Below are 22,979 nucleotides of genomic sequence, written 5' to 3'. Positions count from 1 at the left end.
ATTACCAGAGTGAGTTCATCCCTGCTCTCTGAAACGTATGACCATAGCCACACTGAAAGGCAAAGCAATAAGCCATACTGCCATACAGACAGAGAATAGATGTCTGAACTTCTCTTCCTAAATAAAGACATTGTTCAGATTCTTGACTTTCTTATCCCCAACCCACAAGAACTCCTATGAATGAGATTGTGAATCATGCATGCATACATATCATACTGGAAAATACTGTGGACTACCTATAGGCTATAACGCATACAAGTAGAATAAGGAAGAGAAAGGGCCAGTGCAGCCAAAATACAACACACTCCCCAAGCTATGTCGCCCACTGCAATAAAGACCTGGAAAGGAAAAAGCTCCTGAATCTTCAAGAACCAGCATGAGAACCAAATTTATATTGAAACAAAACAAAGCCTTCAATAGACCAAAACATATTCTCATTTGGATCCCATTATCCACATAATGCCCAAAAGACTTGGAAAAACCTCATTTGAGTCTTTCCAAATTTACTTGTTGAGTATGTCGAGACGAACATTAAGAAAGATAACATAAGCAAAATGTCTTTCAAAATTAGGCGTTATTTGAAAAGCTACCAAATCCATGAAAGTGAGAAGTGAGAACATGAAGCAATACAACCTTAGCCAGAGCAATCATGAAAGGCTAGCAGATTGCGGTGGTGGAACCACGTAATCTAGCACAATCACGCGGTCCAAAAGGTCCCTAACCTTATCCCTCTGCAACTGCACCAATTCCGGATTTGAATCCAAGGCCTCCAATTCATTCAATCCCGGAAAGATCGCAACCGATGCAATCGAAAACCCTTTCGCCCTCCCGGGCGAGAAATTCCCACCATAAGTCATCTGATTTAACGATCCAAGACAATCCTTAATATCCCCGATCGCTCCCAAGATCTTCGCCTTCTCCTCATCTCCCAAACCCTCCTTCAACTTCATGATCGTCAGTCTCATCGCCGACCCCGGCCGCGGCACCACCGGTCCGGAAAGATCATCAGCCACCCAATCGACGGCCATCAGGTCCTCCAAGATCGGCGAACCCAACTCTTTCACCACTCTCAAGTGGCTCGGATGCCCAGAGTAGCCACTTAGATCTTCCTTGGAGCTATAGCGACTGTGAAGCATGTGAGTGAACTTGAACGCTGACGATAGGTCCCGATGGATGGGCCCGGCCGAGAGGTGGAGTACCTGGTCGAGAGAGGCCAGGCCGTTGAGTCCGGACAACCAGTCGGAGACCTTCGCCGGCTCCGTCTCGTCCTTGACCTTGAAGAGGACGACGTGTTCGATTATCTGCGACGACGACGACGACATCCTGATACAGAAATTGGACGGTGAGGGTGGCGAGTAGCGTTTGGCGGAGAAGAAGAGAGTGGGGAGAAAAGAGTGAAAGTGTCCGTACTTTCAAACCTAACATTGCGCTTGTATCAGCAGCGTCCAGATGGATAAACCTTCACCACCCTGGCGCGTTGGAATAAAAATTCCAATTTCCAATACGTTGGACTTGTAACATGGGCTAATCATATAAAATTTTCGGACATTTAAGAATAGTGATGGTCTTATCCACGTGACACTAACTCGAACTTGATGTTCTATTTTTACTATATTTATATTTATATATGTACACTTTCTTGTATTTATTTCTTTAAATATGTAATATGAAAAATTATCAAAAGGTGTGGGCAAAGGGGCGAAGCCAAAAGGAAGAGGTCTAGGGGCGCAATACATGGAACTTATTTTAAAGGTCCAAAATAATGTCCAACAAATTATTTATTATCAATAGGGACACCAAAAGAAGTATATTGATGGATTAATAATTTTTATCTAAATATTGATAAAAGTATAATGATTTCAATATAGGCCAATCATTTCATGAAACATGTTTATCACCCTACCACCAATGTATATTCATTCAAACACTCTTATTTCACTATCTCTTTGTCTCTACATTTTCTCTTTCTCTTTGTTGTGCTTTTGTGGAGTTGGAGTTGTCTCAAAAAATTTGATTATCAAGTGAAGATTTCCTATGATCTCTTTCTTGTTTGATAGATTTGCCTAGATTGTGTTCTAATTGAATAAGAGCTTCAATTCTTTTTTTCTTTATTTATTTATTTGGGAAATGAATTAATACATTTAAGTTGAATTACTAGCTTTTTATTTTTATTTTTATATACATATCTTTATGGTGATTTGTGGATGTATGAACTTCAAATTGAACTCTTAATTGTGAGGAAATTCATATTGAAAGATTAAGGATTTTTTATTGATGAGATGCAATGATTTTGTGTTTGATTCGTTTGCTTTACCTTTTTTTATTTTTATTTAATTGTTGTGTTAATGATTTGATATTTAGGAGGAAAAAAAAGAAGGAAAGTTAATCTTCCAAAAAAGAAAAAAAAAAATCTCAAATTGAAGTATACTTTAGTCTAGGTTTTGTTGGGAATTTTTTTTCATCTTCCTATTTTTATTTTCTAAATATTATTTTCTTTATTTTCTATTTTTCCCTTTCTTGAAATTTTTTAAAAATATTCAATTCCAACTTATTTCCTCAATCCATCAACATAACAAATTGATAGAAATTTTATAAGTTAAGACAGACTAATAAAAAATTGAGATATAGATGAAGAGACATTCACACTAAAATTTAAATATGGAAAGCCTCTCAAAAAATAAAAAATCATGGGTCTCAAGTGATCAAAACATTCAGCATGAAGAAAATTAATTGAGTATAAGATTTACTTAATCAAAGTCTTCAATTCTCTCTTGAAACTTTCAAACTTTAGCTACTCATTTTCTTCTTTTAGAGCATATCCGGAATTCATACTAAGTTTGATTCCAGTCTCTTCTCTAATTCATATAGTAATAAATTTGGGTTTTCCTCTAAATATGATAAATGTGAGAGTAAGAATGAAATGCACACCAATTCAACTTATTTTGAAATAAATTTACTTACTTAAAAAGATGATTTTAGTTAAAATCTTCTTTCAAACCAAACATTCCCAAAATAGGTAAGGAACTTGAAGCTCAAGCAAGGCCACCTAGCTCTCTTCCCTCTTCTGGAAATAGGGTTTAAATATGAGAATTTTAAAACCCATCAAAGTTCATTTTAAAAATAGTGAAGATTAATGGATGTAATCAAATTTTGATCAATCAGACAAAACTAAAAAGATATGGGTACAACAAAAATTATTACCCTTTAAATTAATCAATTAAAAATTGATTCAAATGTTTTAAACATAAATTATAATATTCTTAAGCTTCAACTTCATTTTTTAGTAAAAGGATAAAAAATTAAAACTTAGTTGACTAATGTTTGATTTCATTCATAAACTCAAAAATTAAAACTTACCATCTCTTCTAGCAATCTTTAATCACAAGAAATTTGAAAATGACGAGCCTCAAGGGGGGATTTGAAGTCATTGAATTAGGAGAAATGCAATGAAAATTTTGACTTAGAATTACTAACATACAAATACGCTTACAATTATGATTATGTTATAGGTTCCATGATCAATTTTTTGGTCCTTGCTTTTAGGTTTCGATCGTGTCCTTGAGTTCCATTTTTATTTTTTCAATCCATTGATTTCGGTCATAAGCATTATGTGTCATTGTCCAGCTATTTGCCCAATACTCGCATTAAGCAACCCAGCCCTAGTTTTTATGTAACATATATATATGTATAATGGATAGGCAGTTTTCACTCTATCAGAGAAAATTGGTACTACATATGAGGAAGTAAGGCCTATTTGCCAACATTTTCAAACAGTTCTTAAAAAAAAAAAAAAAAATAAGATTTTTAAGAATTTTAATCATTTTTAATAACAAAATAATATTTTAAATTCAAATATGAAAAACAGTTTCAATAGTTTGATTTTCTATAAAATTGTATTTTAAATATTGTAAACCAGGAGCTCTTGATGCAAACATCATTGTTTACTCTTCTTGTCATTTCCCTTCATCGTACGGGGCATTATCCTGTTGCATTGTCCATCCCACACCTGATTAAGAATAGGGTCACGTTAAGGCAAATGCAATGTGTTCACAACTTTTTGTTTTTGAGTGGGGGAATAAGGCGGATTAAATATCAGAAAATGATCCAAAGGACCAGATCAAGGCCCAATGGCTAAAAAGTTTACAGGACAAGATCCCACAAAGCCAGGAAACTTGGCACAGAAAAAGAAAAGAAAAGGAAAAAGACAATTCAAAACAACAGGCTCGTAACCTAATATACCCTCATCCCAGCAACCCTTATCGTACATCAGATTGTCCCCCTTCAAGAACTGGTTGAGCCCCCTTCACCCACATGCCCATCAACAGCCGTCTAGCAAAACCCTTCTCTCAAATCCATGTATCAGGGTCGGGGGGTGGGGGGGAGGGAATCAAGTGACAAATTGACTCTGCCAGAATGATCCCTGCTGATAATACAACCCTTCCCACCAAATAACATTGAAGACAGCTGCTCACAACAAGCTGCCACCTCCCAAGTCACCATGACTCTGGAATCCTCTGTTGGCAGTTGATAACCCTGGGAAGATGGCAATGAAATTTCTCACAACACAAAAGAACTAAAGTTAGAACAATTACAGGTATTTTGGTACTTAAATCAACAATCCTTGAAGCATTAGACATTATTGTAGATTAACAGGTCATAACAGCCCAGACCATGAGAATGCCATTACAAAGGCAGGGAGCATACCATCTGAAAAATAAGGATCAATGGCCTAGAGAAAACATCAGAGTTGGATGATGAACCTTCCTTGGTCCTTAAAGTGATCAGAGCTCTTACCTTCTCCAAGGAAGGGATATTGACGACATTAGCTTTTGTCAAGTGTGAAATGATCAAATGTCAAGAGAACTGGGGGGAAGGGGGGCAGCAGTACAGATGCTTGCAACTAGGAAGACAAACCAACATATAGAGGATTTCAGCTGGAATGACACCAAAAGCAAACCACCTGAAACAATGAGGGAGCAATGCATAAGAAATACCAGCGATTGATGCCATTCAGCCACAGGCTTCATAAGAGACAAATCATCAGTGTTATATCATCACATCACTGTTTGCTCTACCAAAGGAGGTATAATCATTTCCACCCAATGTTGATCATACTCTTATCTCTATATTTGCTCACCTCTTTGCTAGAACAAGTTTTGTTAATGGTAAAGCAATGGCAGTGCAAAGGCATAGGTGGAACCACCCAAGGAGGGTCTGGTATCTCTAATTGGTCCCACAGATAATCCAATTGATTACCTCCTCCACTTAAATCACTTCCAAATCAAGGAACCCTGTTCCCCATTGTAGTTGCCATAACACTGTCACCTTCACACCTTCAGTTACCTGTAGTCTAACCGTTTCTGGAGGACAGTACCTTTTCAATGGTCCTTCTTCTGGCATTTGCTTGGAATACACAGGGTATTCAACCCAACTTCAGTTAGGGATAGATTGATATTACTATCCACACAATGTATATCAGGACATGATTCTGCATGAGGGGATGGAGATGACTTCTCCAAAACAGGCCATGCTTGTATACAAGAACTTCGATCCCACCCTTTTTGCAGAAGGAGATTTCAGATAGTCTACCAAGGTAGGCAAGGTGGAGCAAGTAAAACTCCAGAGTGTTTTGACCCCAGAATCAGTAAGAAAGTACCTGTATTCTTCCATGCAATGATTCTCCATAGCTTGTTGCAATTACCAGAATAAGATCATCCTTGCTCTCGGAAACAGTATGACCATAGCCACACTGAAATGCAAAGCAACAAGCCATACTGCCCTACAGACAAATTGCCCAGCCTGGAGAACCAAAGCACTAGGATGAAATATACTAGATAACTGAAAAAGAAGGATTCTATCAAATCTTTATTGAGAACAGATGTCTAAACTTCTCTTCCTAAATAAAGACATTGTTCAGATTCCTTAAATGGCATTGTTTACTTTCTTATCCCCAACCAACAGGACCTCCTATGAATAAGATTGGGAATCATTCATGCATGAATATGATATTGGAAAATCCTCTGGACCTATAATCCATAAAAGTAGAATAAAGAAGAGAAAGAGCCAGTGCAGCCAAAATATAACACACTCCTGAAGCTGTGTGGCACACTACAATAAAGGCCTCAAATGCTTAGATTAATACTGGAAAGGGGAAAAGGTCCTGAAGCTTAAAGAACCAGCATGAGAATCAAATTTGTGGGGGAAAGAAAAGGTATTCTACTCAAACATTTTGCCTGAACCTATTCTCGTAAGTTCCTCATTTGGATCCCATCATCTACAAAATGGCCAAAAGACTCATAAAAGCCCCATTTTGGTATTTCCAAATTTCCTTGCTCAGTATGCCGAGACAACACAAGGTGAGGCAAGAACATTAAGAAAAATAAAATAAGCATAATGTCTTTCACACTTGAAGTTGTGTGTGTTACATCATGATCCAAAATCAAGCGTTATTTGAAAAGCTACCGAATCCATGTAAGTGAGAAGTGAGAACATGAAGCCCATACAACCTTAGCTAGAGTGATCATCAAAGGCTAGCAGATTGCGGTGGTGGAACCACGTAATCCAGCACAATCACGCGGTCCAAAAGGTCCCTAACCTTATCCTTTTGCAACTGCACCACTTCCGGATTTGAATCCAAGGCCTCTAATTCGTTCAATCCCGGAAAGATCGCGATCGACGCAATCGAAAACCCTTTGGCCCTCGCGGGCGAGAAATTCTCACCATAAGTCATCTGATCCAACGATCCAAGACAATCCTTAATCTCCCCGACCGCTCCCAAGACCTTCTCCTTCTCCTCATCTCCCAAACCCTCATTCAACCTCATGAACGTCAATCTCATCGCCGACCCAGGCCGCGGCACCACCGGACCGGAAAGATTATCAGCCACCCAATCGACGGCCATCACGTCCTCGCAGATCGGCAAAACCGACTCTTTCACCACGCTCATGTGGCTTGGATGCCCAGAGTAGACGCTCAGATCTTCTTTGGAGCTGTAGCGACTGTGAAGCATGTGAGTGAACTTGAACATCGACGATCGGTTGCGATGGATGGGCCCGGCCGAGAGGTGGAGTACCTGGTCGAGAGAGGTCAGGCCGTTAAGTCCGGACATCATGCCGGCGACCTTCGCCGGCTCCGTCTCGTCCTTGACCTTGAAGAGGACGACGTGTTCGATGATCTGCGACGACGCTGACGACGACGACATCCTGATACAGAAATTGGACGGTGAGGATAGCGAGTAGGGCTTGAGATGAGGTTTGGGGGAAGAAGAGAGTGGAGAGAAGAAGAGTGTCCGTACTTTCAAACCTAACATTGCGCTTGTAGCAGCAGCTTCTAGATGGATGATAAGCGTTTGATGCTGATTGGAGTTTTGCTATAATGCTATGTGCTCTCAGATATATGCCTCTCACGCACCTCTCTGGCGCGTCAGTATAAAAATTCCAAATTCCAATACGTTGTATTTGAACTAAAAATATAAAATTTTCGGACATTTGAATTTTCCACGTGACACTAATTTGAAATTAATGTTCTATTTTAATTTTTTTTTCTATTTTTAAAAATAAAAATAATATATATATTAAATTTTATAAGTAGAGAAAATGTTTTTTTATTTTGTAATTTTTTTTTTATTTTTTATGCTTATAGGTTAGACATTGATGTCATTAGTTCATGTTCATTGGTTTTAAGTACAAATTTCTTAATTTTTTAAAATTTATTTTAATAAATATGGAAATTGAAATTAAAATATCTAATTTTAAAATGATTTTCAAATTTTAATTTTTAAAACAATAGGTCTAATAAATGTGCTTAGATTTTGTTGTATTATTATAATTTTGAATGGATCCATTGCGTATTTGATTAATTTATTTTTATTTAGTAATAAGCTTAAGAAGATTGGGCCACTTGCCATAAAATACAGAGATGATAATAGGTTGACTTTTTTTTTTGGATACCTTCTCTCTTGTTTTGATATATAATTAATAAAAAAAAAAAACCTATTTTTGTTTATTTTTCTCATTTTTTTAAACACATATTATAAAAAATATTTCTCAATAAAAATTTATTAAATAAATTATATTTATTTTTAGTATAATTTAAATTTACAATCTTAAAAATGATGAAATTTTTGAAAATAATAATAATAATAACCAATTCTCATACTTGTCTATCCTATTAATTTTTATTTTATTTTGGGTAAGGATAAAAAATGTTTTTGGTGATATTAATAGATGTTATTTGAACAACCACTTTTTTAATTATGTTAGCACTTTGTATAGAGCTTATCATGTCAATAGTAGCGTCGCTACCTAAAGAACCGACTTAAAAGTATTTATATGGACAATTTCTCGCTAGATTTGAAATCCTATTTAATTATATATATGATGACAAAGAGATGGAATGATTTGACAAGCGAAGTGAATTGAAATCCAAGAAGTGTAATTTAGCTCAAATTACCACTTTAATTCTTATATGTACATAAAAAAAAGGATGCATTGCTTTCCACAAAGAAGTTGTTTTGCTTTGAGCTCCCTTTTACTATTGAATTCTATTGTGGTGTCAATTAGTGGGAATAGTAATAGCACAAGTTCACATAAAAGAGGGGAATTCTATTTGATCTATGCCCTACCCCAAATGGAAGAGATATTGACTTCCTTGGTAATGAAAAAGTGTATGCTAAAAGAATGATTTTCAAATTCAAGGAAAACACGAAGAACCCTACAAGGTAAGCCCTCACACTTTTCAATGTGGAAGATGCATCCCCCTCGAGCTTGATTAATAATTTACTTGAAAAACCACAAAAAGAGGAACATACTTTAGAATACTTAGGGTGGAGGGAAATGATGTTAAATGAATTAGAAAAAAGCAGAAGAATCAAACAAAGAATTTATGAATGTTACAAAGCAAACTAAAATCAATAGAGGTGCATCTAGTCAAATACCCACATTCTGATTCCTAATCATGGACGAACCTCTTTTACATGTGCAAAGAGCTTTTGTACCTTATTTCATGAATGGGCAATATGAGAGGCCTTAAAAGTGATTCCAAAAGTAATTCACTTATCAATTTCCTATTAAAGAGTTCTAATATGATTGCTTTGTGGTCCCCATGGAGAAGCCTTTTGGAAAGATGAGATTGAGGCAATGATACAAGTTATAATAGGGTAGACCAATACAAGAGGAAACTCGTATTCAAGAATTTTTGCCAACATCCAAATGTACTTCTACAAGAAGGGTTCAAGATAACAAAGTTTAGTAAATAAAATAGGTTTACGACCCGTATCATCATTTGTTGTCTTTTTATGGGGATTGCCCAAGGTCTTAATTCCCAATCTAGGTTATCGATTCACCTTCACTAAAAGTTATTAGAAGTGGAAGCACTCAAGTGAAACTCATTTCTTCTCCTTGATGCTCTATGTTAGAAACCAATTGCATTTCGAAAAAAAATCTTCATATCGTATTTGTTTAGAAGAATAACAAAAATTGTATTTAAATATAATTGTATAACTAGACAAGCCAAAGGGACAACAAGTCAAGTTTTAGTCCAATTACTTGAAATGCATTTGGATAACATTTTTTTTTATCGGGTATGACTTTGACTTTTCTTGGAGACTGCCAATTAGCTAATGATAGACATATATTAGTTAATGATAGTATAGTAGATATGCTAAACTATTGCTACAAACCCTTGATTTGACATTTTATTTCAAAATTACTATGTGTAAATGCTTCAAACATCTATCTCATTTTCAACCCTAAGTTTCTTCTTTTTTTTCCTTCCCAACAATAGCCTTCTTACACCCAAATTCAAAATTTCTTCCCCTCTTTTCTCCATGCCATGGCCATCTCATGCCTCTTCCTATATCCTTTTAACCCCCACCACAAGGATTTTTCCTCTGTTTATGTTTTTTGAGACACAGTTTTCCATCTCTACATTTGATCAAACACCAGATATTGTTGAATTTAAACACTACCTGATTCACGTTATATCGTAAGTAGTGATTGCACTACTGACTGTCTAAAATTTTCTCACGACCATCTCTATGCAAGCATTTTCACATTCATTAACATTGAATATCCGTTCTTGTACCAGCACAAGTCCTGTGTATGTGAACATATACATGTTTTCCTCCCTTCATTAATTTCTGTGACTTCTAATTAGGATGAGATCACTGATTCTGCGTTTAATTTATTGGCAGGAATGATGATATTACTGTGCTTCAAATCCAAAAATACCTGAATGAAAAGCTTCAACTCAATGATGAATACAAGGAATCTGAGGTAATGTTTCAAATTGATGGTTTTGTATTGATTTAGGTGGAAAGAGTCGGTCGAACACTTGTTGTGGGTGTAAACACACATGCACTTCCATGCATTTTTAAGCAGTTATTACTGAATTATCAGTGATCATCAGGTATATTCCAAGCTGATCAGCACAAATTTTGCTAGAATCTTAAGAGCCATGGAAGAAAAAAATGTGGAGTTTGAATCAGTAGTTAACAGTAATTACAATGGAACCAACTTATGTTAAACATGGGAAAGAAAAAGAAGCTGCCAAGAACTTTGTCATGGATTTGAAGATTGAAGGTGGAGGGTTGCATTTATAGTTTCTCCAAGAACATGGGCAACATATTAATCCATCTGGATTTTCAATTTTGTCTCCATCAAGATGATCACTAGTTACATCAGATATCAGTACTTACAATAGTTAATGGCATGATAGTTTTATTTTCATCTTAATTTGGAAATGTTTAAGAATCCAAGAATGCTTCTAGCTTAAGGATTTTAGGTTCACTGATCAGACTTGATCGCCCTTAATACATTTCATTATTCAATCAATTATGGAATCGACATTCGACAGATTATGCAGAAGTTCCTTCCTGCAACTGCTTCACCTTCACGATGTAGTCACTCATTGCTTCTTCTTTTGTCTTCCCTAAGTAACATACACAGAGTAGCTTGTTCTATCAACGAACACCAAAAGTTCAAATTCAACGTTGCTTTTGGGAAAGGAGTTTGATTTTCTACCTTCAACTGCCTTCCAGGCATCCCATTTCGCCCGCTCTTTTGGGCTGAAGATTCCTGGTCGATCTGCAACAACATGCTTGTGAGAACAATATTACAGTAGGTAGATGGATAACGAGATTAAGAGCAAAGGGTGGAAAGAAAATTACACACTTGTGTCAACAGTTCCAACTGTTGCTTGCTTATAAAGCCCGTAAAGGACTAGTTTATCTGCATCCATTGTTGTTGGAGGCAACGACTTGGCCTTCTCAGAAAATTCTTTGAACTCCTCCTGCCATGCATAGAATTATATGCCAGTGTAAATGGATAGAGCCAGTACCGCCATGAAAACAAGAAGCCTTCACTCCAGGCCTCAGATAAAGTACTGGATTGCAAGGGCTGATAACATGTATCTTTGTGGACAAAACCACATAGTAGAATTTCCCTCAAAAACAGAAAATTACTTCCAAGAGCAAACTCCACATAAGTTGGAATCCCATAAATTGCTCATCCTTGGGGGCCAAATTAATGGCGTAACCCATTGATAACATCCAAACTAAGATACATTAATCTTTGGAGAAACCGGCTTAATCTTTCTTATAAATACCTAATGGAAACCTAGCTGAATCATCAAATCTTTATGACTGATTCTCCATTTGCCTAACTTAATATATATTCATGTTAAGTTTCTCCACATTCAACCTTGCATCTGAATCTCCCTTTTCTTCCCAACTTCTTTTGCTGGACAAGGGTCTCAGTGGAAAAGTAAGTTGACATTGTAAATTGGAATGAAACACCACCCAGAGGCCACAGCTTTAAATTAAATTCAAGATGAAGGAAAATCCAATTCAAAATTGAATTTCCCCCAAATCCCCATATGGCAAAGGACAATATATATATATGAAAAATAATATGCATATATGGCATCACTCAAAGCAAAGTGCCTAGAAGGCTAGAACAAAAACTCAGATGACATTGCCCACAAGGGCCACAACTAGGAAAAAGCTACAGTTGAAGTTTCTCCTCCAAAGAGAGGATTTAATTCCCCATATTAAGTATGTATAAACCTTAAAGCCACAGAAACATGAAGAGAGATATAGAGAGAACCTGCAAAGCCATGTGGTTGCTTCGTGGTGGAGAGACTAAGAGATTGCTTCTTGCTATCCTTCTTTGTTATGTGGTCGATGGACCTGGCCTGGATGGGATTCTCGAGGTTTGTTTTTCTTGTGTGATGGTGGTGGACTCACCAAGGTCGAAATACAGGTGAATTACTTTTCCAATTTTAATTATTGTGAATAAAAATTTAGATTAAAAATGATTAAATATAATTTAATATGATTCTTAGGTTCTTTGATAAATCCATTACTTAATAATTTAATATAATTTAAATCATGAAATAGATTAAATATATTTAATAAAATAATTTAATATCACAACTAAAATTAAAAATACTTTAAATATTAAGTTAAAATTAGTAATTTATTTTGAATTTCAAATTTTTTTATCTTATTAGCCTATATCTAGTAAGGGTTTCTTTAATTTACATCTATGACCTACAATGACTACTTATCTTATTTGACAAATAAATTTATTATTTATTAATAAACGTAAATATTAATTAAATTTAATGAGGGTAAATATATTAATTTAAATAAATTAGTTACTTTTATCAAAAAACATTAATACTTAAAAAAGAAAATCTAAGGCAATAATTAAAAAATATAAATTATAAAATAATAGATATTAAGTTTTATTAAACATCCTTAAAGTTCCAATTACTTGATATGAAGAGATCATATTGTCTCAACATAATCTCAAACCTCGATAGTTAATGTTATCTAATTAATGATATGTGATTTAAAATTGTGGTTATTACAACATAATTTAAATCAAAAGAGAGATCAAAGATGAGATGGTAACCCTAACAATGATTTGAAAAAAATAATAATTTCATTACATCAAAGTGCACAATTACTTTGGATATTTTACTTGTGGCAATTGCCTAGAATCCTAGAAACATTCAGAGATTTGTTTTTTTCTTTTTCTTTTTCTTTTGTCTTAATCAAGTTAGGGTGGACTTTCTTATCAATGGTTTTTGTTACAATCTTCTATGGGAAGTATATGCAATTCTACATGTGAGGTCATGGACTTGAGACAAAATAGCATAGATATTACCGGTATTCTATCATGAAACCATGTTGATAATATCACTTCTCTTGTCTCATATTTTCTTGTCCATAGTCTCCGATTGTAAATGTTAGGAGGAAGGTCATGGGAGGCAGAAGTTATCTCATTTTCTATACTTTAAAATAATTTTTTAAGATTGAATGACAAGTGATATATTTAAATTAAAAGAATAAGTTGTTTAAATTATAAAGTACGTAACCAATTACATTAGAGAATAACTTTTTTGCATTTAAAAACTAAGTCGATTTAGTTATATAAATAAATAATATTTGAATATAATATGATTACATTCTAAATTATTATATATGACCGTTGCGGATTTAACGATGAATATATGATTACAATAAGAAATCATCTTGACCTTAAAAAACCCCTAAAAATAAAAAATAAAAATTACATCATAATACCCCAAATCATTTATCAAGAGATATAACACCCAAAAATCCTTAATTTTATTGAAAAATATAAAAGATATAGACATATGATCCAAAAGGAGCTGGAGCTGGACCCACCCCATAGATATTTTTCTTACATACAATTCATGACAGCCATCTTTAGTTTATAAGGTCATTGTCAATTCTGCCAAAATTTAGGACCCTTTAATATATGTCCAAAAGGGTATATTTATTATCAACATCACATTGTGAACTCATTCAATTTCATTAATTTTAACACGTAGGGACATGTACTTATGAGGACAAATTTCATTGACATTAATGTCTAACAATAATGGTAATAATAATATCACACCTCTTGTCTCTTGTATTTCTCTTTTCTTTCTTACAACTCCAAATAAAAATAAAATAAATAAAAATAAAACTTAAATTTTGTTTCGAAATTCACAAAAGAAATGAGAAATTATTATTCCAATTGAATTCCAATTCTATCCCTTTGATAATCATATTGAATAGAATAATAATGAATTTTTTTATTATTTATTTTATTTTCTTCTTTATTTTAATGGTAAAAGATAAAGTCATTTTGTTGTTAAGTGAGTAAATGTCTTTTACTATAAGAAATTGCATATTATAATCATTAAAATTTTCGGGAATTAATAACAGGGATTAACAATATAATTATATAATTATGATAATGCGTATGATGCACGAAACGCTAATCTAATTTTCTCTTTATTTTTTGTCAAAATGATAAGGTGTAAATGGACTAACTACTTGACTAAAACGCCCTAGGATTAATGTCAATCATAGTTGGTTGAATGTGGATATCAATCTTCCTGTTTTAGGTCTTTGGGTTATCAAGTCTTAGGGTTAGAAAATGACATCTTGATGAGAAATGTATGAAAGTTGAATGGATGGACTTATTGATTACTTTGGAAGGTTATGTAGACTTTGACGTGGAAATTTGTAAACAAGTTTTGATGGCCCTTTAGAAATATAAGAAAGGAAATATCTACTTGGCTAGGCTGTGATGCACTTCTGGTTTTCACTTTTTGCCCTTTTTTTTAAGTCATGTTTTACATTTTTTTTTTTACTTTTTTATTTTGGATTTTTAGAATAAAATTAAAAAAATGATAATATAATATCAAAGAAAAAAATATTCCCAATTTTTTAAACCAGTCCTTGCATCTTATTTATCTTTTTAAAAATAAATTAACTAAGACATCTTTCTCATAAAAACTGAAGATTTAATGAAAAATTACAAAAAAAAAAAAAAAAAAAAAAAAAATCTATCATAAAATTACACTCAAGAATTTTGGTTTCATATTTTGTTGTATTCATGATAATGTATATAAATGACTTTGGCTTCAAGTCTTAATTGATTTCCCATTTCTATATCACTCAAATCCCTGCATAAAATTAGAAACATGAATTGTGGCACTTGAATATAACTAACATGGATTAAAAGGAAAAAAATTAAATTTGTTTCTAAATATACAAGCGAAAGATATTTACCTTTCTTTTCAAATCAATTTTTTTTTCTCAATGTAATCCTTCTTCACTTGCTTTTGCCTTTTATAGAAATAATACTTTGATTTTTTTTCTCTTTCTACTACATCTTCAAGTTTATTACCCTTCTTTATTGGTCATATCCTTTTATAAGACCAACTTCTACTTTATGACAACATGTGAAGATGAATGACAAGAAAATATTAGGAAAAACTCATTTTCAAAGCATTAAGTTAATGGTTATATTATTCATTTTCGTTATATGTTTTCTAATACTACTTACTCCTATTAGACCAAGGTTTGACTAATCTCATATTTTGATGATAATAAAATAAGGTTTAAATCCAATAGTCATATTTAAGTGTAATAAGTAAAAATATCTCCTTCTAACCATCAACAAAAAGATATACATATGGAGCAAAAAAGAATTAAAAAATGGTTTATCAAGTTTATCATTAGGAGATGATTGGTGCATTAAGTTATGATTGCATATTTTTGTTAAAACATTTAGCTGTAAGTTTTTAATTGGTTTTATATTTTTTTTAATATTTTTATAATTCAAATGAAAATCTTTTTGAGGATGAAAAGATCTACTTACGAGACTACCTTAGACCTCAACTTTTTCTTGAAAACCTTTTAGGATTTCTTAAAATCATTATCGATTTCACCAAAATGCTTTAGACTTCAAAATTCTTAAAATATCAATTAAAACTTTTTTTAAAAGGTGGTATATATCCGTATGAGTTAATTAAAAAATGTCTTAACCCCAAAACATGCATAAACTTTCAAAAACATTATTTTAGAGCTCATGTGAATGACTAGATGATCATCCAATTATCATGTGAATATGAATAACCAAATGGTCATCTCATGCGAATGATCAAGTGATCATTAAGTTATTGTCCACTTACTCTGATTTGGGATAAAATGACTATTTGAAGCAAGGTAAGACATTTATCCACACGACCACTCACCTTGAGAAGTGATTTTTAGCTATTAGAAGTCATGCAAACATCCACTTGGACAACCATTTAGTAACGTGGATAACCACTTGAATATCTAAATCTATCTTTTGGTCTCCACTAACTTTTTGCACCTCATTAAATGATTCAATTACTAATATGTGAATCACCATATAGTTGTTTCTAATAGCTAGTTTGACATTGTAACTCTTATATAAAAGTTTTGTACTTCACTTTTTCAATCATTTATTAAGTCTTAGGAAAAAAAATTATTGCATTAAGTTTTAACTTGCATTTCATTCTTGAGCAAAAATGTGTAAATTAGTCATTTGTATTAAAAAAATTCATTTCTCGTAAAACTTATAAGAGAAGCTCAAATGTGGAGTATTATTTGAAGGAAAAATCAGAATATAAGATATCACTTAAGATTTGCCAAGTATAGAGTATCAATTTGAGAGTTCAAGGGTGAAACATCTTTTTGAGAAAAATTGTTAAGTGTCTATTGGAGCCAATTAATTTATTTTTTAAAAAAAAAAAAAACTTAAAGGCTTATATTGGAAGTTTTGTTAGTGAAACTCTCACTCAATTGGAACTTGATAAAAATGGTTATTATGTCAAGTTGTATACCACTATAAAAATCTTAAGATTACATTCTTTGTATCGATTTTCTATTTACTTTATGCAATTTTTTCTATATGTTATATTATTACTTATTTACCTCATTCATCTAGGTTAAATTGTTTAAATATGTAAAACAACACTAACACTCAATTCACTTCTCCGCTTTCCCAATTCTTGGATGTTTACCTCATATTAGTATACCTAAAATCATACTTTATAGCATTTATTTCTAACAACTCCATTCTACTTTATAGTAGTCATTTAAACATCAACTTATCTAGCAATGCATTGTGAGATACTAGAAAAGGTAAGGAGTAATTAAGCTTTGGTGGAAGCAGAGATTGTGTCTCTAATATTTGTTGCAATCTTACATTTCATAATCATGAAACTTATTTGATTAGAATGTCCTTATTTTTCATAAAGTGTTTTTGCATCAGATATGAGAGTACGTTTAGGAATGATTTTATAAAGCATTTCTAACATTTTTAATACTTGAATAATAAAAATTATCAAGTATTAGAAGTATTAAAAACACTTCTTAGAATCACTACCACACGGGTTCTAAGAGTACATTTAACAGTAATTCTAGGAAGTGTTTCTATCATTTTTAATGCTTCAAAAATTTTATTTTTTAAGTATTAAAAATATTTTCTAAAATCACTGTCAGACATACTCTAAGATTGTTACTCAACTTGAAGAGCAAAATTTGAGTTGAAGCAGTTTCGATAAAAAAAAAAAAAATTAAAACCATTCAATTTTGGTACACCAGATAAGTGCCAAACAATCGGGTTGTTTTGATTTTGACAAGGCAAACTTAATATAATTATTAAGATAATTTCTAATTATATTCTTTAGTATCATGTTTAGAGATCAATACATTTATGAAACTAAAATTGGAGTCACCTTTTTTTTCTTTTTCTTTTTTCGAAAAACATGGAGTATCATGTTATGATTCTCATGTAAAGTTGTTATGAAGTGTTTTCCTTGTTAGATTGGTACATGACCTATTTGGTAGGGACAATTGACCTAAAAATCTTGAATGGCCTACATCTCTTAATTATTAAGGGATGAGGGCAATGAGGTTTCAATAATGAATGTCCTCAAGATAATCTTACTATTGAAATGAGGAATGATTGAGGGATCCATCTTGGCCACTAGAACATGTACTTTAAAATAAATAAATAAATAAATAAAATCTTGTCTTCTTTGAATGGGTTTTATAATTACCAATTGCAGCTAGGAGATTGAAATTTTTTTTTTTTCTTTTTGGGATTTTCAATTCATAACTTTAAAATCTTTCTGGCTAACATGTAAAAAGTAAAGGTTTCTTTGAAATAAATCTAAGTTTCTTCTTTTATCCTAGAAGAAGCAGATATAAAAATAGTACCTTTTAGCATTTTACTACTTAAATTGATTTTATGTTCAAGAAATTTGGCTATATGTCTATGAAAAGTTTTTTTTTTTAAAAAGGAATTCATGGATAATGAAATTGACCTTCAAACCCTACTTGTAGAATTATTAAACTCATCAAACCAAAATTAAGAAATCTAGAAAAGAAAATTTAGATTTGGTAACTATTTTAGAAAATAATTTTGAATTTTTGAAAACTTTTTTTTTTGTTCGAATAAAAGTTTATCTGAAAAGTTAAAATATTTTTTTACCTATTTTATGCATAACGTTTTATTTTTAACAATTCTACATATTTATATAATTATTTCTTAAAATAATCCTTAAAAAACAAGTGAAAATAATATAAAACAATTAAAGGATATCCTCTGAAAATATTATATTTTTTGTTCTTAAGAATATAAAACAGAAAATAGTTTTTAACTATTAAATATGTTTTTTATATTTTTTGTTTAAATGAACAAAAAAAATATTAAAAAATTTTTTCCCACAAAGAGCTTTAAATTTTGCTTTTATGCTTTTGTATTTTTTTTTTTCAACTTGTAATTGTTGATGATCAAACATGACTAAGAAAAATAAATTCAAAATAACAAAAAAATAAATTATATTTTCGCTTTAAAATTTCTCAATTTATAAAACACCTAACTATCTAATTGGTAGTTTAGGTTAGTATTCATAACCCCTAAACCACCTTAAATAATAATAATAATACAAATAGGGCTTACCTGCTTAAAAATGGTTAAAAATATAAATTAAAAAAAAAAAGGAAAATAAAAAACATGGAGGATAAGTGCACCCACAGGTAAGAGGGTTTGGGGCAAACATGGGTGTTGGACAGCGTGTAGAGAATTGTGAAAATGGGGCCCATATTTTTTTGCAGCGAATCGGCAGCTTCGGAACCGAAGTTGTAGATCTCCCGAACCTCATAGGACGCGAGGCGAAATCTCATTGGTTAAGAACAGATGTTCGCAAGATTTATTGGAGAATTTTAAAATAAGAATAAACAATTATCAGCTTCTTCTATTCTCGGCCAAAACGAAGATCCCAGGGGTGATCGTGCGTCATCACTCTACTATTTTTTTTTTTTTTTTTTGGATTATCTATTATTTTTTTTGAGACAATTTGTAAATTAAATTAATAATAATAAATAAATAAATCGGAATGATGCAAGACGATAAGAAAGTTGGATGACTATTAATCATAAAAGATTATTGATTTTTTTACTAAACTTCATCAGAATATTATAATTATAATTATTTATATATATATGTATAATAATTTTACCTTTTCTATAATTTAAAACCATGTAATTTGATCAAAGTTCATTATATTTATTAATTATTAAAATTTAGTCACAATAAATATACATTTATTTTATAAAAAAATTTATATCAAAACCCTTTTAAAAACTTTTATTTTAGATAATTTAAAATCATGATTTTTTTTAAAATTAAATTTTGAACATTTCAACGGATAACCAATAAATAATAATCTTTATATCATCGTCATATTATATGATTTATCATCTAATTTAAAAGCAACATTCTTATACTTAACATTTTTTTTATCAATTTACTTATTAATAGCTTATTCTTAATTATAGGATGTTTTATGGGATTAAATCATACTATCCGGAAAATAACAGAATGGTAATTCAACACTTACTCATATTGCAATTCCGATAAAATTTAGATTATTTGATTAGATATAAATATATTAAACAACAGTAAAAAAAAAAAAAAAAGTATAATATATAAAACTAAAATATAAAAAAAAATGGAGTCAATGAGCAAACTAATGAAATGAAGTATGATTTAAACAATAAAATCAAATTCTTTCACTTAGTATTGTAATGTTGTATAACCTTTGTAGTAATAATAATAATAATCATTATTATTATTATTATTAAAAAGGTTATTCAACATTACAATAATAATAATAATAATGATTAGACTTATAAAATGGTGGATTATATGATTAGACATTTGAGCAGTATTCATTCAAAAATCAGGTCTTCAACTTATAGTCATCCACGTGTATGGCTCAAATGCCAGTTGATCCTCTTAATTAGTTTACTTAATCATAGTCAACTAGAAACTATAAAATAAAAAAACAAAAAACAAAAAACTAAAACAAATTCCAAATCATCTTGGGAGCATCTAATACGAACATAAGAATAAAAATAAAATTATTTTACACAAACATAGTTGGGGTAGAATTGAATATATTTACCAAAAAGCCAAAATTAAAAAAAAAAAAAAAAGGTCAAATTTTATTTTCTTGGGCGCCAGACATCAAGAATTACAGCACATTTGGAATAATGACAATAAAACAATCATCCAGGATAATAGTAGTATTATCATTAATAATATGATTATTTAAAAAATAAAGAAATCAAGGAAGAGGGTCCCACGATGGTAGGTACAACATCATAGAGGAGTGTGCGACGTGTCATAAGCAGAAAGTACCGGAGACATGATGGTTGGATCCGAGTACAAACACAGTAGTAATTCCTTTGTTCCCCTACTGAATCAACGAGAAAACCAAAATAATAAAGACGAAAGAAATAAAAACAGGTGGAAAATATATTTTTAGACAGAGGAGGGTGTGTCGAAGCGTGACTGTCAAATCTACATATTCTCTCTCTTTCTCTCTCTACAAAACTCCTTCTTTCTCTCTCTAAATTCCTCTCAATTCAGGGCTTCTTCCGGAGATTCGATTCAGTCGCCGATCTTTTCTACTGTTTCTCGGAGACCCTTTTTCTCCTTCTCTTTTTCTCGGAAAATGTTCTCAGATTTTCAAGGTGAGGAATCTGTTTATCTTTTACATGTGAAACAGAAACCCAGCAGCAGTAATGAATTAAAGATGTTTGTTTTTATTTTATTTTTTGTTTGGTTAATTTGGAGCTTTGTGGGTTGGTTGATTTCTCTCAGAAACCGTTGATCTTAATTTTTTTAAATATTTTTTTTGAAGTTCTGGGAATATCTAGAATTTATGTGATTTCTTTTTCTTTTTGTTTTTGTTTTTTTCTTTTTTTAATGCCGGGTGCTACTGGGTTTGAGTTATTTTTTGGATGTTTGGGAGGGCATTATTGAATTTTGGGGTTTATCTTGAGAAATTTAGTTTTCCGGTTGAGGAATTTATGCTTCTGCAACAGCAAGCTTTCGTGTACGGTTTGAACGTTTGAATTCCCAATTTTGTTTCTGGGTCTGTGCTTCTCCAGAATTTCAAGAGAAACCTGTTGAAATTATTAATGGGTTTTATTTTTTATTATTATTGAAAATTTTCAAAATCTTGAAACTTTTTGTTGTTGCGGAGAAATGGATGGAGTCTGTGCAGTAGTACCCTTATGGCCATATCTTCTGTCTCATTGACTTGAAATTCCTCTTTGAGACTCTAAGCTTTAGATGGGTATTTCAGAGTATACAAAAAAGGTTCCCTTTTTAGGAAATAGGATCTGCTTTTTCACATCTCATCATAAATACTAATAATAAGAATATGAAAATAGTATTATTATTAATTATTGATGGTAATAGTAATAATCCATGTTTCTTACTGTGAGGAAAATGGGGGAGAAAAAAAGAAAAGAAAAAGGAGGAACCCATGGAGGTCATGATTTCAAGTTCAGAACTTGTCTCATATGCACAAATGCCATAAACAATTCCAAAGCTGCTCATGTTTTGTCTGGGGTTTTTGTTACTATAAGCATGTAGGGATGAGAAGATATGATGATGGGTATTTTTTTATTTTGTAAAATAATCTAATAGTTAATGGGGACTGTCTCATCTTCTGGTGTATTCTCATCTTCTTTATTATTATTAACTTCTTCTTCTTCATGCTTTTGTTCTTGATGCAGGACTGGTTCTGGTTTGATTGAATTCTGACCCAAAAAGAAAAAAGAAGAGAAAAAAAAATATGGAGGGGGACACGTTTTCAGGGCTAGGCAATGGTACCCAGATTGACGGCAAGGTGTTACAGACATTTCAGAAGAGCTTTGTTCAGGTCCAAAACATCTTGGATCAGAACAGGCTGCTCATCAATGAGATTAACCAAAATCATGAGTCCAAGATCCCTGACAACCTTAGCAGAAATGTGGGTCTGATTAGGGAGCTCAACAATAATATCAGAAGGGTTGTTGACCTCTATGCTGATCTTTCAACTTCCTTCACCAAATCCGTGGATGGTTCCTCTGAGGGAGATTCTAGTGGTGCTTTGAGATCAGATGGGAAGGCTGGCCATAAACGAAATAGGCCTGTGTAGCTGCTGCTCCAACTCAGCAAATTCTAAGACTTCTTAATTCTTTTTCATGGTGGGAAAACGGAAAAACTCAGAAAGAAAGAAAAGAAAGAAAGAAAATTTGCATTTGTGTTGAGCTAGAACAACATGATTAGGTCCTGTAACTCTTTTGTATTAGTGAACTGTGTTTAGTTCTTCACTTACCTTACCACCCCCTCCCCCACATTTCTCAGAAACAAAATAATTCTCTCAAATCTCTCCCTCATTGTAACTGTGTAACTGTGGATCTAATTGAAATCGGTCTTGTTTGTTTCAATCCAGTCTCTTGATTTTTCTTCCTGTTTTTGATGATGGGTGATGATGTTGAATGATGCTTATATGATAAGAGTGTGAAGCAAACCCCTTTGTGTGCACAATTGGGGATAAATGGTTTTCATTGAAAAGAGATCTCTACTCTCTAGTGCTTTTAAGTTTTACCTTCTCCCCCCCACTTTTTCAGTTTGTCAAAAAAGGGCTAAAATCTGATCTGGGTCTTTTTTTACATATTTCCTCCATCGATCTCTTTTTATGGAGTTTCATCTTCCTTAGATGGAAACTCCCCCACAGTTCCCTTTATTCCCCTTTTTCAAAACCTCAGCCCAAGGCAATTGGCTTCTAGATCT

General features: G+C 32.3%; 4 protein-coding genes across 5 annotated transcripts; 1 reads left to right on the top strand and 3 right to left on the bottom strand.

Moving 5' to 3' along the window:
* Nucleotides 1-109: 109 nt before the first annotated feature.
* On the bottom strand, nt 110-1,450 carry LOC117924534 (stress-response A/B barrel domain-containing protein UP3-like). The gene has a single exon (XM_034843171.1). It carries the CDS (start codon nt 1,320-1,322, stop codon nt 648-650), a length of 675 nt encoding a protein of 224 aa, XP_034699062.1. The 5' UTR covers nt 1,323-1,450; the 3' UTR covers nt 110-647.
* Nucleotides 1,451-4,068: 2,618 nt separating this feature from the next.
* LOC117925114 (stress-response A/B barrel domain-containing protein UP3-like) lies at nt 4,069-7,349 on the bottom strand. The gene is made up of 2 exons (XM_034843980.1): nt 4,795-7,349; nt 4,069-4,533 (listed from the first exon to the last, which is right to left on the bottom strand). Exon 1 carries the CDS (start codon nt 7,307-7,309, stop codon nt 6,524-6,526), a length of 786 nt encoding a protein of 261 aa, XP_034699871.1. The 5' UTR covers nt 7,310-7,349; the 3' UTR covers nt 4,069-4,533; nt 4,795-6,523.
* A 3,265-nt stretch (nt 7,350-10,614) lies between these two features.
* On the bottom strand, nt 10,615-12,193 carry LOC117925703 (acyl-CoA-binding protein-like). The gene is made up of 4 exons (XM_034844780.1): nt 12,105-12,193; nt 11,172-11,289; nt 11,022-11,084; nt 10,615-10,929 (listed from the first exon to the last, which is right to left on the bottom strand). Exons 1-4 carry the CDS (start codon nt 12,114-12,116, stop codon nt 10,856-10,858), a joined length of 267 nt encoding a protein of 88 aa, XP_034700671.1. The 5' UTR covers nt 12,117-12,193; the 3' UTR covers nt 10,615-10,855.
* An 8,481-nt stretch (nt 12,194-20,674) lies between these two features.
* LOC117924625 (protein ELF4-LIKE 4) lies at nt 20,675-22,656 on the top strand. Of its 2 annotated transcripts, none has more exons than XM_034843307.1 (2): nt 20,675-20,884; nt 21,938-22,656. In XM_034843307.1, exon 2 carries the CDS (start codon nt 21,997-21,999, stop codon nt 22,339-22,341), a length of 345 nt encoding a protein of 114 aa, XP_034699198.1. In that variant the 5' UTR covers nt 20,675-20,884; nt 21,938-21,996; the 3' UTR covers nt 22,342-22,656. The 2 variants fall into 2 exon arrangements, with proteins under 2 accessions (XP_034699198.1, XP_034699199.1); XM_034843308.1 differs by lacking the exon at nt 20,675-20,884 and adding an exon at nt 20,913-21,816.
* The last annotated feature ends 323 nt before the right edge of the window (nt 22,657-22,979 follow it).

Source organism: Vitis riparia, chromosome 11 (genome assembly GCF_004353265.1).
Source record: "Vitis riparia cultivar Riparia Gloire de Montpellier isolate 1030 chromosome 11, EGFV_Vit.rip_1.0, whole genome shotgun sequence".
Classification (NCBI taxonomy): Eukaryota; Viridiplantae; Streptophyta; class Magnoliopsida; order Vitales; family Vitaceae; genus Vitis; species Vitis riparia.
Note: the sequence above shows the minus strand (reverse complement) of the source record. Positions and strands in the feature narration are given on the sequence as shown.

What these genes read in the sequence shown, in the direction of transcription:
- LOC117924534 (XM_034843171.1), bottom strand. Translation starts at nt 1,322, where the DNA reads ATGTCGTCGTCGTCGTCGCAGATAATCGAACACGTCGTCCTCTTCAAG.
- LOC117924625 (XM_034843307.1), top strand. Translation starts at nt 21,997, where the DNA reads ATGGAGGGGGACACGTTTTCAGGGCTAGGCAATGGTACCCAGATTGAC.
- LOC117925114 (XM_034843980.1), bottom strand. Translation starts at nt 7,309, where the DNA reads ATGTTAGGTTTGAAAGTACGGACACTCTTCTTCTCTCCACTCTCTTCT.
- LOC117925703 (XM_034844780.1), bottom strand. An exon ending in AGTTGGAACTGTTGACACAA is followed by an intron (nt 11,085 to 11,171) that starts GTGTGTAATTTT and finishes ATGTTGTTGCAG; the next exon opens with ATCGACCAGGAATCTTCAGC. An exon ending in TGCCTGGAAGGCAGTTGAAG is followed by an intron (nt 10,930 to 11,021) that starts GTAGAAAATCAA and finishes TATGTTACTTAG; the next exon opens with GGAAGACAAAAGAAGAAGCA.